This window comes from Schistocerca gregaria, chromosome 1 (assembly GCF_023897955.1).
Source record: "Schistocerca gregaria isolate iqSchGreg1 chromosome 1, iqSchGreg1.2, whole genome shotgun sequence".
Lineage (NCBI taxonomy): Eukaryota > Metazoa > Arthropoda > Insecta > Orthoptera > Acrididae > Schistocerca > Schistocerca gregaria.
In genome coordinates, this window is record NC_064920.1 from 519,099,667 (window position 1) to 519,115,447 (window position 15,781).

General features: G+C 43.8%; 1 protein-coding gene across 2 annotated transcripts in view; it reads left to right on the forward strand.

Moving 5' to 3' along the window:
* The first annotated feature begins 3,826 nt into the window (after window positions 1-3,826).
* The window catches only part of LOC126354641 (inter-alpha-trypsin inhibitor heavy chain H4-like), a 100,975-nt gene continuing 89,020 nt past the window's right edge, over window positions 3,827-15,781 (forward strand). The window contains exon 1 of one of the 2 annotated variants that reach the window (XM_050004414.1): window positions 3,827-4,008. In XM_050004414.1, the coding sequence (XP_049860371.1) occupies window positions 3,889-4,008 (120 nt within the window). In that variant the 5' untranslated portion in view covers window positions 3,827-3,888. The remainder of the gene's footprint in view (window positions 4,009-15,781) is intronic. The other variant, XM_050004423.1, reaches the window with a different exon arrangement.

Consider the following 15,781-nt stretch of genomic DNA (forward strand, 5'->3'; position numbering starts at 1 on the left):
TGAACAACATGGTTTATTCCTTAGAACAGAGGATGTTTCTGGTGTTGGAATTCCACCGCCTAGAACACAGTGTTGTTGCAACAAGACGAAGTTTTCAACGGAGGTTTAATGTAACCAAAGGACCGAAAAGCGATACAATAAAGGATATGTTTGAAAAATTTCAACGGACTGGGAACGTGACGGATGAACGTGCTGGAAAGGTAGGGCGGCCGCGTACGGCAACCACAGAGGGCAACGCGCAACTAGTGCAGCAGGTGATCCAACAGCGGCCTCGGGTTTCCGTTCGCCGAGTTGCAGCTGCGGTCCAAATGACGCCAACGTCCACGTATCGTCTCATGCGCCAGAGTTTACACCTCTATCCATACAAAATTCAAATGCGGCAACCCCTCAGCGCCGCTACCATTGCTGCACGAGAGACATTTGCTAACGATATAGTGCACAGGATTGATGACGGAGATATGCATGTGGTTTACTGACGAAGCTTATTTTTACCTGGACGGCTTCGTCAATAAACAGAACTGGCGCATATGGGGAACCGAAAAGCCCCTTGTTGCAGTCCCATCGTCCCTGCATCCTGCATCACACTATCTGGACATTCTTCGTTAATTTGTGGCGGTACAAACTGCCTTAGACGACACTGCGAACACCTCGTGGTTTATGCAAGATGGTGCCCGGCCACATCGCACTGCCGACGTCTTTAATTTCCTGAATGAATATTTCGATGATCGTGTGATTGCTTTGGGCTATCCGAAACATACAGGAGGCGGCGTGGATTGGCCTCCCTATTCTCCAGACATGAACCCCTGCGACTTCTTTCTGTGGGGACACTTGAAAGACCAGGTGTACCGCCAGAATCCAGAAACAATTGAACAGCTGAAGCAGTACATCTCATCTGCATGTGAAGTCATTCCGTCAGACACGTTGTCAAAGGTTTCGGATAATTTCATTCAGAGACTACGCCATATTATTGCTGCGCATGGTGGATATGTGGAAAATATCGTATTATAGAGTTTCCCAGACCGCAGCGCCATCTGTTGTTGACAATTGTAACTACTGTAATTTCGAAAGTTTGTCTGCCTGAAAATGTACTGTTGTCCCAAGCATATTGCAACAAACGGTGTATTTCTATCGCTGCTCGTTTAGTTTGTATTGCCGTTTCAAATATACCGGTCATTTTTGAAACACACTATACATCGAAAGCCTCTATGAGGGGGAAGATCTCTCTGATGTGGTAGACGAAGAAACAAGTCAATTTAGAAGAGATAGGGGATCCAATATTAGAATCAGAATTTAAAGGAGCTTTGGAGTACTTAAGATCAAATAAGGCAGAAGGGGTATACAACGTTCCATCAGAATTACTAAAATCATTGGGAGAAATTTCAATATAACGACTATTCACGTTGGTGTGTAGAATGTGTGAGCTTGGCGACATACCATTTGCTTTTCGGAAAAGCATGATCTACACAATTCCAAAGACGGCAAGAGCTGATAAGTGCGAGAATTGTCGCAGTCAGTTTAACAGCTCATGCATTATGTTGCTTACAAGAATAATATATAGAAGAATGGAAAAGAAAAGTGAGGATGCGATAGATGACGATTAGTTTGACTTTAGGAAAGGTAAAGGCACGAGACAGGCAATTCTGACTTTGCAGCTAATAATGGAAGCAAGACCAAGACACGTTCATAGGGAGAGACGTGTCATATACAATATGGAAAACAGCCAAGAGGGAAGAATAAGAGTGGACGACCAAGAACGTAGTGCTCGTATTAAAATGAGTGTAAGACAAGGATGTAGTGTTTCGCTCCTACTGTTCAGTCTGTACATCGAGGAAGCAATAATGGAAGTAAAAGAAAGGTTCAGGGGTGCAATTAAAACTCAAGGTGAAAGGATGTCAATGATGCGATTCGCTGATGACATTGCTGTCCTATGAAAAAGTGAAGAGGAATTACATGATCTGCTGAACGGACTGAACAGTCTAATGAGTACAGAGTATAGGTTGAGAGTAAATCTAAGAAAGACGAAGGTAATGAGGAGGAATAGAAATGAGAACAGCGAGAAACTTAACATTAGGATTGATGGTCACGAAGTAGATGAAGGAAATCTGCTACCTATGCAATAAACTAACTAATGACGTACGGATCAAGGGGGACATCGAAAGCAGACTAGCACTGGCAAAAAGGGCACTCCTGGGCAAGAGAAGTCTAATAATATCAAACATCGGCCTTAATTTAAGGAAGACATTTCAGAGAATGTACGAATGGAGTACAGCACTGTATGGTAGTGGAACAGGGACTGTGGGAAAACCGCAGCAGAAGAGAATCGAAGCATTTGAGATGTGAAGCTACAGACGAATGTTGAAAATTAGGTGGTCTGATATGGTGAGGAATGAGGAGGTTCTGGGCAGAATCGGAGAGGAAAAGAACATGATGAAAACCCTGATAAGGAGAAGGGATAGGATGATAGGACATCTGTTAAAACATCAGGGAATAACTTCCATGCTACTAGAGGCAGCTGTAGAACGCAAAAACTGTAGAGGAAGACAAAAAGATGGTTCAAATGGCTTTAAGCACTATGGGACTTAACATCTGAGATCATCAGTCCCCTAGACTTAGAACTACTTATATCTAACTGACCTAAGGACATCGCATACATCCATGCCCGAGGCAGGATTCGAACCTGCGACCGTAGCAGCCGCGGGGTTCCGGACTGAGGCGCCTAGAATCGCTCGGCCAAACGGCCGGCTAGAGGAAGACAGAGATTGGAATAGATCCAGCAAATAAATGAGGACGTAGGTTGCAAGTGCAACTCTGAGGTGAAGAGCTTAGCACAGGAGACAAATTCGTGACAGGCCGCATTATGCCAGTCGGTAGACGGAAGACTGATGAAAAAAAAAAAAAAAAAAAACTTTCAACTCGGTCCTTTCCAGACCAGCGGCCCTTACCTCAATTTGAAACATTTACGGTTCTCCATCGTCTCTGAAAGTTTGTAACATCAACACGGAGTCGCGCTGTTCAATTGTTCCTAGTCTGTGTACTGTTCGCCGACGATAAGTTGACGAATCGCGGCGTGGCTGCTGGAAGCAGTAGGGGCCGAACCTTACCTCTGTATTACGACTGCCGGTGGGAGAGGAGCACTGAGAGGAAGGTGGCACAACCTCCTTGTCGCAGTGCTGGCACCATTAACATATACTGCGCTTATACAAAACCAGGTGTGATACACGCCGATTTATTGGCAGCGCTCGTGTTTAAATGGATGTCTTTCAACTAACGTCGATTCTCTCCACTACTGGCGGCACCAGTAAAACTGATCAACTAATCGTGGCCAAACTGTAGCACCTATTTTAATTATCTGTAACGTGACTTGTAACTCAGTATTGTTAGAAGCTACCATAGATTAAATAGTAATAATTCTTATTAACATCATGTACTTCGTAACATTATGTCCTTCACACAAATGATGGTCATTTGTGGCTCATTTTCAGTCTCATTTCTTATCGACAAGGTCAATTTGGATGTGAATTTCGATTTCTCAAATGTGTCAAATTTGTTGATGAAACGCGGATGTGACGTAAAGCAGACCGAGGACTGTAAAAGGGACATATGTATTAATCATCTACTTAGTTCAATGTGGAGCTTATTTTTCTAGCAGTTGTCTTATTGACGTTTGGTAATCTCCGAGAGCTGTAGTCCTCGATGTATCTTCCAGCACAGTAAAAACCGTTGCCGAGAAGCGACATTTGGAGAGGTGGCCGAACGAGGTGCGTATAATGTGCGTCCATTGAGGTTGACAGAAGCCGCGAAAACGGTCAGGTGCTTTCAGGAATCGGCGTCTGGAGACGTCACGTTCTGCGAACACCAGGGGAGCACCGGCCGCTGCTGCCGGTTTATATGGAGGCGGCGGCGCGTCCCCGGCCAGTCACAGACAGCATGCGCGCCTGGGAGGCAGTTGTTGCCGCGGCGCTCGTGGCGGGGTTCGCGCTGGCCTTGGCCACCGCCGATGCAGAGCCGGTGAGTGACCAGTCATTCCGTGTTAACGTGTGGGAGGTGTTGTCAAGGTTATTCTCAGTGTGCTCTGGCATAAGGAGCCTCCACTACTAGTAGGGAGTTTCAAAACGTAAAGGGGATCTCTCCGTAGAACATCTCTTGTTTGTCCTTAGCAGTGTGCGAAGCATCTGGATCACGCGCATGTGCCATGTGTTCGTGAATGTAAAATTATTTTGTAAACAAAGCAAAAGAAAGAAATCGTGTGTCATTGATGGATGGGTGACACTGAGGGTTAGGTGCAGTCGCTCAATGGGAAAGGATTCCTTTCCTCCTCGCACATTGCCCTCTTTATGCTCACTGTATGAGACTTGTGCCGTAAGCGTATCTGTTGTGTGCAGATGACTGTAATGGATGTGTGTGATGTCATCTTTACTCGGATAGTGTGTGGTGATGATAGAAGGGGGACAGTGAAACCTGGTTATGGCAGTCAGCCTACTTCTCACTAAGCGGCCATTAAAACTTAATATCCCAATCCTGTGGGCGGATCACCATGAGCAGTGTCACATGCCTTCTCATCATGAAACTCTAAAGAGATGTTCTGAATTTAATTCAGGACACTGGCAAAAATTCAGGTGATAATAACTCTTCACGAAACCCTCTATGCTCGTTGCCGGCCAAATTTTAGTGGTGAAATTTTCTTCTACCAAAAACAATCGTACGGAATGCCTATGTCTCCGAGTAGGAGCCACCACGCATTCAAGGATTAACGACCTTCACTAACTAAACGAAACTGACAGACTGGAAAGTGGTGCCGAATCATAACTTCTCAACGATTTCACCCTCTACTTTCCTTTGATGTAACTGCCTACCAACCTACACATCCAGATAAATTCATGCAATTCTCTCATATTAAATTCGTTACGTAAACATAAGTGATTATTACTGTTGCTCCTCCGGAGAACACACTTGTTAGAGGGCGTTTCAAAACCCAATACAAACCAGGGACAGTTTTTAAAATAGCAGCCTCCGCTCTATGATCCATAGATACCCCGCTCTAGATCGGCACGCTGGTGACGCACTGGACGGATATCCTGGAGTAGGACATTTCGGATTCCCTTACGGCCTTCATCATCATTCAAAAACAAGAGTTTCCGCCATATCTGAAATGACCTCATCTTCCTCCCTTCCTTCTTTCGATCTTCCAAGTCAGTGCCCCCCCCCCCCCCCCCCTCCCAAAAAAAAGATGAATAGGCCATGCTACTCATCATTTTCGGCAGAGGGACGGTCATGTGTTAACGTCATCTGATCACTCTCCTTGAGACTGTGAGGTCAGATGTTGCAATAATCTTATGACAATGATGCAGTCTGGCGACGAGTAACTTTACGCTAGCCTCTGCTGAGCAAACATCAAATTCTGGCGATGCAAATTAATCCAGCACCAACGCATTAGCGGGCATCACTGACCTCATACAGATACTTAAACTTTTACTACAAAGTGTTCAAGATATTGACACTTGATTTTCGACAGCAGAATCCGCCGAGGGATGAATTGATTTATTTATTTATCCGTTTATGAAGTTCCGCGGGACCATGAGAGGCAGAGCGACATAGCCATGGAACGAGTCACTACACAGTTTAAAGAGGGCTAACTGAAAGGTCCTCAAACAAAGAATTTAATAATTAATAAAAAGCAAAAAAGGTTTAAAAGAATAAATAGCAAACTACAGATACTAGTTCTCAGCTATTACGATGGACTCCTGTACAGAATAGAAGGTGTGTGCCTAAACGAAACCTTTCAACTTAAATTTTTATCTGATTTAAAGGTTTCGGGATTCATCTGAATTAAATAATTAATAAAATACTAAGAAAAGGGCGTAAAGGAATAAATAACTCACTACAGAGATAAGCTGTCAACTACTGCGGAGAATTCTTGTGCAGCATACAAAGTGTGTGTGTGTGTTTTTTTTTTTGCCGCGCTGAGTGGCCGTTCGATTTGAGGCACCATGTCACGGATTGTGATACCCTCCCGCTGGAGGTTCGAGTCCTCCTTCGGGCATGGGTGTTTGTGTTGTTCTTAGCATAAGTTAGTTTAAGTAGTGTATAGATCTAGGGATGGATGACCACAACAGTTTGGTGTCTTAGGAATTCACACACATCTGAACGTTTGTGTGTTTGATTTAAGTAAACACTTAAACTTAGATTTGAATACTTCCAATATTTTTCAGTAGTGCTACTGAAGCTTACTGAGAATTGTTCAAATTTCCGAACATAGAACATAACATTCTTAGAATGATTAAGGAAATCGTCTAGTGTTCACTGAAAGAATGTTACGGTTCTTCTGAAAGAACCGCTATTGTTAACAGCATACGTCATGATGAAATATGTACGACAGAGTTAGAATCCTGAAACACGTGAACAACGGCCTACATGAAGTTCGCTAACTGCCACCGCAGACATGTGCGACCACCTGTTTCTGGACGAAGGATAAATTTTTCGTGAGCTCATAGAACTGTCTCAAAATGTAACACCATACGAGGTAACAGACTGAAAGATAGCAGAGGAGACAGGCTTTCGCATTTCAGTGTCAGAGACAGTAAAGACAGCAGCGTTCACTTCTTGCACAAGATCTTCAACGCCGTACTTCCAAGAAAGCCTTCCATCTACTCTCCGTCCTGAGAACTGTAAATGGCCTATTTTACTGACTGTTTTATCACCTTTGAACAATAAGATGTCCCTCTTACAAAAGCTTTACCCACTGCGTTTTGTCACCGTTAAGAGTTACGCTCTTCTCTGAAGGCCACGTGCTGATGTTACTGGCTACCTTGTCAGCTATATCATCATTTATATTACGTTCCACATCTTTTACAATAATACTTGTGTCATTTCCAAAGAGAGTAATTTTTGTTTTGTGTTTAGTTGATCACTGAAGTATATCAAGAAAAGCGATGGACCCAAAACGGAACCCTGTAGCAGCTCACACATACGTGACCCCTGTCACGTCCAAGCCTTTCCTCTCTTTACAGACACTGGAGAACAACATTCTGCTTCCTACTTTCCAGACATGAAGTAAACCGTTGACAAACCTTTTCCCCAAACATATACTGTTACAGTTTATGAATAATCATTAAGTGCTCTACACACTCAAATGTCATTTTCTATATCAAAGGACACACTTGCTGTCCTCAACCTATCATATAGCGTTACTATTGCCTCACGCATAAATAAATAGCATTTTCGGCGGATACCACGTTCCTAAAACCAAACTGAGCATCTGATATGAAACTATGTGTACTGAGCCGTTCGAGTACTCTCATACACACTGATTTCCCAAAAACTTTTGAAAGCACTGGTTGCAAATAAACTGGATGGTGATTATTTACGTTATCTGTATCACACATTTCATACAGTTGTTTCACTTTTTCTTACCGATTTCACTAACGCCTATTTCAAACCGTCAGGAAACTGACTACTCCTAAAAGATTCACCGCACAGGTGACTAAGATTAAAACAAATGTGTGCTGCACTGGTCTTCTTAGCCCTAATTGGAATTTCATCATACCCGCAGGCATCTTTAATAACGGATTAACTTATTTCAGTTTTGTCTTAGCTTATATTCTGCAGCAACATGTGACGTACAGTAGTTGTCTCTTAACACCGGCTTTCGAGTTTTCTATATATTTACCTGTACCAATAAAATTTCGAATCAATTTGTCGACTATTGCTAAGAAGTGATAATTAAGTGTTTTACACAACTCTGGCTTATCCCTAACAGTTCAATTCTCAGAAAACGGAGGTGTAATTTGTCGAGCAAATATATCCTGCCGTGATTCATCTTTCACAACTGACCATAAAGTTTTAAATCTGTTCCGAGAGATTTATGTTCTGTCTCATAACCATCTTCAGCACTTTTCAGTATTCCCCATACCAAAATTTGGTTACTGGGCTCTAGCTGTCCTTTGCATTATTGTACAGCTCCTTCTTTCTCTTATATGACTGTAGTTGTCAGAGTTGGTCTTGTTAGTGGTTCAGATGTGCCTGCACTTTCATAATGGGAAAGAAGTACTGAAGAAAGTGATTAAAGACTTGGAGAAACATATTATATTTTTCATGGATGTCATCTGTATTGTATACTTCGTTCCACGCAAGCCATTCGAGATCGGTTTTAAACTTGTGCATTGCAAGTGGACTCTTGTCTCTAAATTTCTGTTCACTTCTTTAGGATATGACTCTTAGGATATGACTCTTTCAGTTTCTTTTCTGTATTACAGTCTGTGCCTCATACTCTGATAGTCAGTTACTAATTTTTCTCACACTGTGCCCATTAACTAGAGAACAAACAACAACTATATTGTCTGTGCCATGCTGGTGTTCCCCGAAATTCTAGTTGGAAAGCATACAGTCTGTACTAGGTTGTCAGATTCATCCAAATCAGATTCATCCAAATCCATTACCATTATTTCTTCTGAAGAAGCAGTCAGATAGTTTATATTAAAATCACTATTCAAGATCAGCCACTTGCCTTTCTCAAGTCTGCAAATCTCTGTAGTCTAAACTGGGAGGTATGAAGAAGTCTATAATGACAATTTTTAACCTGAATATTCAAACTTCTCTGCCCACCTCTCAAACATTCTGTTTTCACAGACTTTTCAGAGCTCGTCTCTCTTGAGTAAGACTTAACGTTTCGCATAAATGTCCACACCTCCCTTCCCCAACACATTCGTTTCATAGAAATCAATAAGGTGCACCCCTATAAAGGAAGTGTTACAATTTCTTCTCAACGTAAATGGTACACCGAGTTACAAAAATGTCAGTCTACAGATCTTCAAGCAAGTCATCTTCTTTTCCTTTAATATCAACAATATTTTAATGAAACAAAATTACTGCACCTTCTGATGTGCATTCCCATTTATTGAACGATTTGCATCATCAACGTACCGAGGTGAGGTAGGGATATGTCCTAAATTACTCATTCTTCACGTTATCACCGTAAGGCCTCGAATGAGCCCATATACACCTCCTATACTGTCATAAGGTTCACTAACCGACCCTTCACGACCCTGTTTAGGTGTAGGCTGCGTCTCGTAACGCCAAACCTACGGATTCTGCTGTCTCAACCGGAACGTGAGCCTTATCAGGAGCCTTGAGCGCCTTTTGGAGTCCCATACTAAATCGCCTCATAGCACTGTCAAGACAAAGTTTGTAACGTAGCTGCCCTAATGCTGCTTACTGTATAAATCCCTGTGACGGGATTACGTACTGGAGATATTTGGGCGGTGGACGGATCTGTGTGCAGGGTCAAGGCGTGCGTTGTCCGCTTGCACATGAAGCCACTAAATTCGCTGAAAAATTGTTATTCCATGATCATTTGGTCAAATTTATCCGGGTATCAGAAAGTAAGGCAAATTTAAATAAATGTAACTTGCAACAAAATAATAATAAACTGATGAAAACGGTTATATTCTCCTGCAGCACTGATGTAGCCAACACCAGAAGTTGGTGTTTTGCAATGAACTGACGATCAGTTAATGCACACGTCACTGTAGACCTCATGTGAAGAGTATTACTGTAATTTAATACAATTTTGGTGTTAACAACGATAATTATGTCTAAAATAACAGGACAGGGATCACCTAAAAAGTGATATGGATGTTTTTTTTTGTTTATATGTCAATAGAGTCGAGACTGCATCATTCTGGCATCCTCAGCCTGCAGTTCGCCTGTGTGTTCTCCAAGGTAGCGTGTTACTACTGATTTTTTTATGTTTGTGTCGCGATTTTGATTATTGGGTTCTTGTGCAGGATTCCTTTCAGCAATGTGTAAGTTGTTTTGATTTCGGCTGCCATGAGTTAGTTGTTTGTGCACCACTGGGTTATTGTTCGTAGTGTTCCATTGGTTCTGTCTTCTAGCTGGGCACTGTTATTTGCTGACACTGCGACGAGCAGGTCATCGGCATAGGTGGCAACTCCACCTGTCAGATTATTCTCCTCTAGTAACTGTACGAGCGGTTCTGACACTATGTCCCAGAAGATGGGGCCGCAGGTCGACGCTTGTGGACAGCATTTTGTAATACACTTTATTACTTTTTGGTTGTCCATGTTCCAAACGACCGTTATGTCTGTGCAGTAGTCCACAAAAGTGTTGTACAGAGACTCCGGCACCTGTAGGTGTCTGAGCCTCTTAAACAAAGCCGGCCACCATAAGTTATCGAACGCGCGTGAGATGTCTATCATGATAGCTAATGAGTATTTGGCAGGTGTATAGTGCTCTGTTTATTGCATCATGTATTGATTTACCTTCTCAAAAGACGAACTGACGTGTTAATCCCTGTAGTGTTCTATGTGCGCGTAGTCTTTTGCAAAGCAGTTTTTCTTGTATTATTACGAGTGTGTTAATGAGACAAATTGGTCTATGTGATTTAGTTTCTGAGGGGTCTTTGTACGGGGCTTTTTTGATGATGACCGCTTCCGAGGTTTTTCACATTACAGGTATGCGGTCCAGACTCAACGAGTCGTTTAGCAGTGTTGTAAGATGTGGGGTGATCCGCGGTGCAGTTTGTTTTAGTACCTCAGATTGGATACCGTCCGGTCCAGGCGCCTTTTTATTTTTGAGTTCTGAGATTGCTATCGCCACTTCTTCCTGCGCAAAAGGACAGGTGACAGTTGGTGTGCTGTATGCGGTGTCGAGTTCACGTGTCAGTGCTGCTTATTCTGGTGTGGCTGTATTTGCGGTGTCATCACGTAGGAGTTTGTCAAGGAGAAACTCTGCTGTGCGCCTCCAATCCTTATTCATTGCACCGTCACCATGTCGCAGCGTTCCCAGAACCAGTGGCCTCCTATTTTTTTCAGTTGCAATCTTGTATGGTCCCCCCACATGTTTAATGGCGTTTGCGCTGCAGCGTGTCTATTCTAGTGGCCCTTCCTCATCTTGTTCAGTTCTAGTTTGTATCTGTCCTTGGCAAGGTGGTATGCTTTTAGTCGTATCTGTGTTTCCCTATCCGATATTGCTCTTTGATAGATATTAAGTTTACGTTTGGTGTCTTGTTTGAGTCGCGTTAGATGTGTTGTCCAGGGAATAGTGCGATAGTTTGTATTTCTTGGTGTAGATATGCAGCTGTTCTGAGTGTGTGCGATGATGTCTGTAAGCATGTGTCCTCTGAAGTCGATGCTTCCATTAATGTCTTGCAATGTTTGTTCTCGTATTGTGTGTCTGACCTTGTCTTTCTTGATAAATAGCAGTCGTTTAGGTTGTATTTCTGTGTTGTTGTGGGGTATGTTGTGAAGAGTTAATATAATGACGTTGTGGTCGCTTATGATAATGTGGTCATGTACAGTCTAGTCATGTATGAAGGTGATCGCTGCGTTATTCGCCAGAGTGATGTCTATGTTGGATATAGAGCCTCATGGCAATGAATGTGGGGTTGTGTCCTTCTTTATCTATTATGTGTAGTCCATTTTCGTGTATGATTTTAACTATCCTGCCTTTATCGTCTGTTCTATTGGAGTGCCACAGGGTGGATTTGCGTTGACGTCAGCACAGATTATTAGTTTCTTGTTACCTGCGTATTGTGCGAACTCTCTAATATGGTTTGCGTATGGCAGAATGCAGTGGCTATATTGGGCGTACATCGACTCGATGATCCATCAGTCACCTTTGTATGTAACTGAAATCTGGTTTCGCAGGACAGAGCAGATCAGGTGTGGTAAGGGGCCAAGATCAGTTACTGTTCATTACACAAGAACACACAACTTTATTCCTCGAAAACCAATGCACAGTTTTATCTTTAAAACAACAAGGATCAATTCACTAGTGAGGGCCCAAGTAACTTCTCAATAATAAAGTTTAAATAATTCCTTTTAAAAACACAAGGATTTAGAGAAACGGCTGAAGGCATTACTTAAGTGTAATTAAAATATCTTCTCGGCTAAAGGCCAAAATAATATGTCAGATCAGCAAAGGAAATTCTGTAAAAGGCAAGATTTACAAATTTCGGATAAAAGCCATATTACGGAAAATTTAAATTAGTTCCTCGGCTGAAAACCCAATAATTTTGCGACATAATAAAAGGCAACCTTTAAAGACAAGCATTTACACAGTACAACAGAAAACCATCTTTAGAAAACATGAAATATCTTGACGGCTGAAGGCCCAAACGATTATTCAAAATAATTAAAGACAAACCTTAAGATAAGCATTTACACAGTACGGCTGACTACCATTTTAAAAATTCAAGATAAATGAAGAGAAACCTTACAGACGGGAATTTACACATTACGGGCTGAAAGTCACAGATTCTAAAACAAACGCGGCTGAAGGATTAAACACAGAGCAAACAAGAATTTTAAGTAAAACACGGCTGAACGCCTAATCTTTAATTACTTCAGATAAGGTTCGGCTGAAGGCCATATACTGAACATAGAACAAACAAAATTAATACACAGCTGAAGGCGTGGCACAGTACTTGAGACCAAAGAAAATCACAAAGAACAGAACAAAGGTTCTCATAAGTGTTCCAAGAGTCAGCCTGGGGAGGAAACCCTAACAACAGGTTAGGTGAGACAGGTAGCCACGCGTAAAGCTAAAGAATCGGGTGGCAGCTCGACCGAGGGACGGCTGAAGAACCGACCAACAACCTGATCAATTCCTTTCCATTCAACCAACGGCACGATAACCGAAAATATCAGCAAGGGCGAAGATCCCAGCAGCACTACGTCTTGAGAAGTGGCATCTAAACACAGTCAAGGCGCAATAACATCCTCGCTGCTCTGTCGCAACCGACCGACTGGCTATTCCAATACGCAGACAGCATTCATCTGCTCAGCGAAACTCACAGAAGCTACATACAGTTCCACGTAAACACTTGCACCAAGAACTCCGACAATCCTAGAACCAAGTACAGTCGAACAACAAGGAGAATGACAAGTGACGTACACACAGGGTTTCCATAAGTGTTCGTCGACCAAATACACGTCTTCCAATGAGACGACCGACCGAACGACCAACCAAGGTCGTCCCCACTCAGGTTACGAGTGTCGGTAACGGTCGGCCGAGTCTTGGCTGTCCGAAGCTCACTGCAGCTAGAACCCGACTCAACTCGATGTCCGTTCGAGAGTCGGAAGGCGGCGACCCGGGCACACTGGCTCGGACCCAAGCATGCCGAAGTAACTCTTGCCCATCGGCGACCACATCTTTGCACGAAGAAGGAACCGACACAAGTCCAGCAAGATGACCAACGGTCAAAAGACCGAATAGACGTCGCCTAATGAGACGACCGACCGAACGACCAACCGGCGGGCTTTCCCACTCCAGTCTCCTTCCAGTCTCCATGTGTGTGGCCAGCGGTCGGCAAGTACTGGCTGTCCGCGCCTCACTGGCGCTCCGTGCCCGACTAACCTCAAACAGACGACAACCCGGAAATAACAGCCGTCGCTCCAGAAATGGTACTACAGTGCCCTAATCGATAAACGCTGCTGATGCCACTCACGGGCAAGCAAACCCAGCAACCTAGTGACGCCAGTAAATCTAATTAAAAGAAAAACGCGGCGACAGAACCAAATGACGAGCATAAACGGCATGACCGCGAGCCGCGAACGGCTCAGAAGCCTCTGCGCATAGTTCAGTTACTTTGACCGGGTAGACCTCATGGTTGACGATTATGACGGATGCCTTACAGTCCGCCCGCCCCGCAACCGCTACCGCGTACGGAGGAAGGGCAGGAATGTGCTGTTGTCTGTTGTAGGGCTCCTGTATGCACAGGATGTCACATCTTAGTTCACGCAGGACTCGTGGGAGCTCCGAATTGACTGGTGTGCTCCTCATGCCATTAAGCTGAGAGCTGATCTACTTTCAGTTCTCGTGTTTTACATGAACATAACACTTGCTGTCGGTTTGGCTGTAGTCGAAGTAAGTCCTCCCAAGAGCCTTAACGTGGTCTTTGTACATCCTGCCTAGATCGAAAGGTGCAGCAAGTCTAGCAGACAGACAGGGTCCGTCGGGATGTTTTCAGTCTTGAGGGTGATTCTATCTGTTTGTTCCGACGTTCGGAAACAGACAGTCACCATATGGGTGTAGCGTGCGAATAAGCGTCCGCAGAGCCGTCTCTAGGATATATCTTGTTTTCTAACCTACTTAGCTTTATATTTAAATCTAGGTTATCGTAACTGAAACTGGTGTCGGCGGCGACATGCGTCGGCAGCTCCACCGTCTTGGCATGTCGTGCCGGTGCTGCAGCATCGCTGTGCACCTCTAAAAGGAACGCCTGGTGGGTGCCCTTGTTGGTGGGTGCAGGGGGTTCTGCCGAAGTCGTGGTTGAAGACTTGGGTGATGGAGGGGTGATGGAATCACGGAAAGGGAGCACTTCCGTAGCACTAGATGTTGATGCCGCCTGTGATTGCCGTAGTCGGCCGTAACACGCTTTCACTTTCACATTGCTGTTGGGTATGTGTGCAGACTTCTGGGAGTAGCCACATTCGTTACTTGTTTTGTGGTTTGTGATCGATTTTGGTTTTCTGAGTTTTTTTATGTTACTGTAACTTTTTAAAAACTGTAATGAGTTTCGTATGTTTTTTTGGGTGATTTGTCTGTGATGTCATGACGTGTTGTGGGTATATTGACTAAGTGTTCTTCGACGTTGCTGTTGTCGATCGTGGGTTTACTCTCACTGGTCATCTTATCGTCATTATTCGCTGGGTAATTAGGTCTTTTAGTGTAGTATTTACATTATCATCTGGCGCTGTAACTTGTTCAAGGTTGGGATCGTTGTTTTGATGATATTAGCGTAAGGACAGCGGCATATGTCATCGTCTTCGTCCGGGGGTAAGTCAGAGTGACACATTTTAAGTTCGGGTCACTTGGTGTCTAAAGTGTCTAGGCCATTCCTTTGAGCACATGTTTTGCTGATGTGGGTTACGGGTACGTCGAGTCCTACTGGGTTCAGAGTATCACCTTTCACAGGTTTGTTGTGTCCTTCACACTTTGTAGCGTCGTAGGTGCGACGCCGCACAAGAGTGGATGAACCGTCTACGGACCTCAGCGACGCCGTTGTGTATGTTGTTATGGTTGGTCATGTCTGTTGTGGTTTCCTTGTCGGTCGGTGTCTTGGTTTAGGGTTTCCATGTCTATCCTTAGTAGTTCGTCTTCACGTTCGTCTGTTTGATTCATAAGAGTACGTTATCCAGTACAGTATTTGTCTTTTTATTAATTTTGCTGCTTCCGACGACCTCTGTCCTGCTATTGCGAGATCGTCTATATATTCGGTGTTTGCGTAGTGACTATCGTCCAGGTTCTTATTGTGTATCAAACCTGGACTGCAGTCTTTAGGATAGTCAAAATAGTTCAAATGGCTCTGAGCACTATGGGACTTAACTTCTGAGGTCATCAGTCCCCTAGAGCTTAGCACTACTTAAACCTAACTAACCTAAGGACATCACACACACATCCATGCCCGAGGCAGGATTCGAATCTTCGACCGTAGCGGTCGCACGGTTCCAGACTGTAGCGCCTAGAACCGCTCGGCCACTCCGGCTTGGATAGTCGTCATGTAGTACTTTTGGTCTCTTAAGCCGTAATATAGCACGCAGGTGATTGCGGTTTTTGGTCGAGGGTGATTTATATGATTTTGATTGTGCAGAGGTTGGTGTGTAGAGCGTGCCAGTTGACATTAGCCGGTGTTTAGCCTGTACTGTCGATCAGTCGGTTTAGTAATTATTTGTATGTCTGGCAGGCACCACCCTTGCTCTTGTTACAGTTTCTGTTTGTGCAGCAGATGCTCGTGGCCCTTTCTCCCGCACCTTGAACAGGT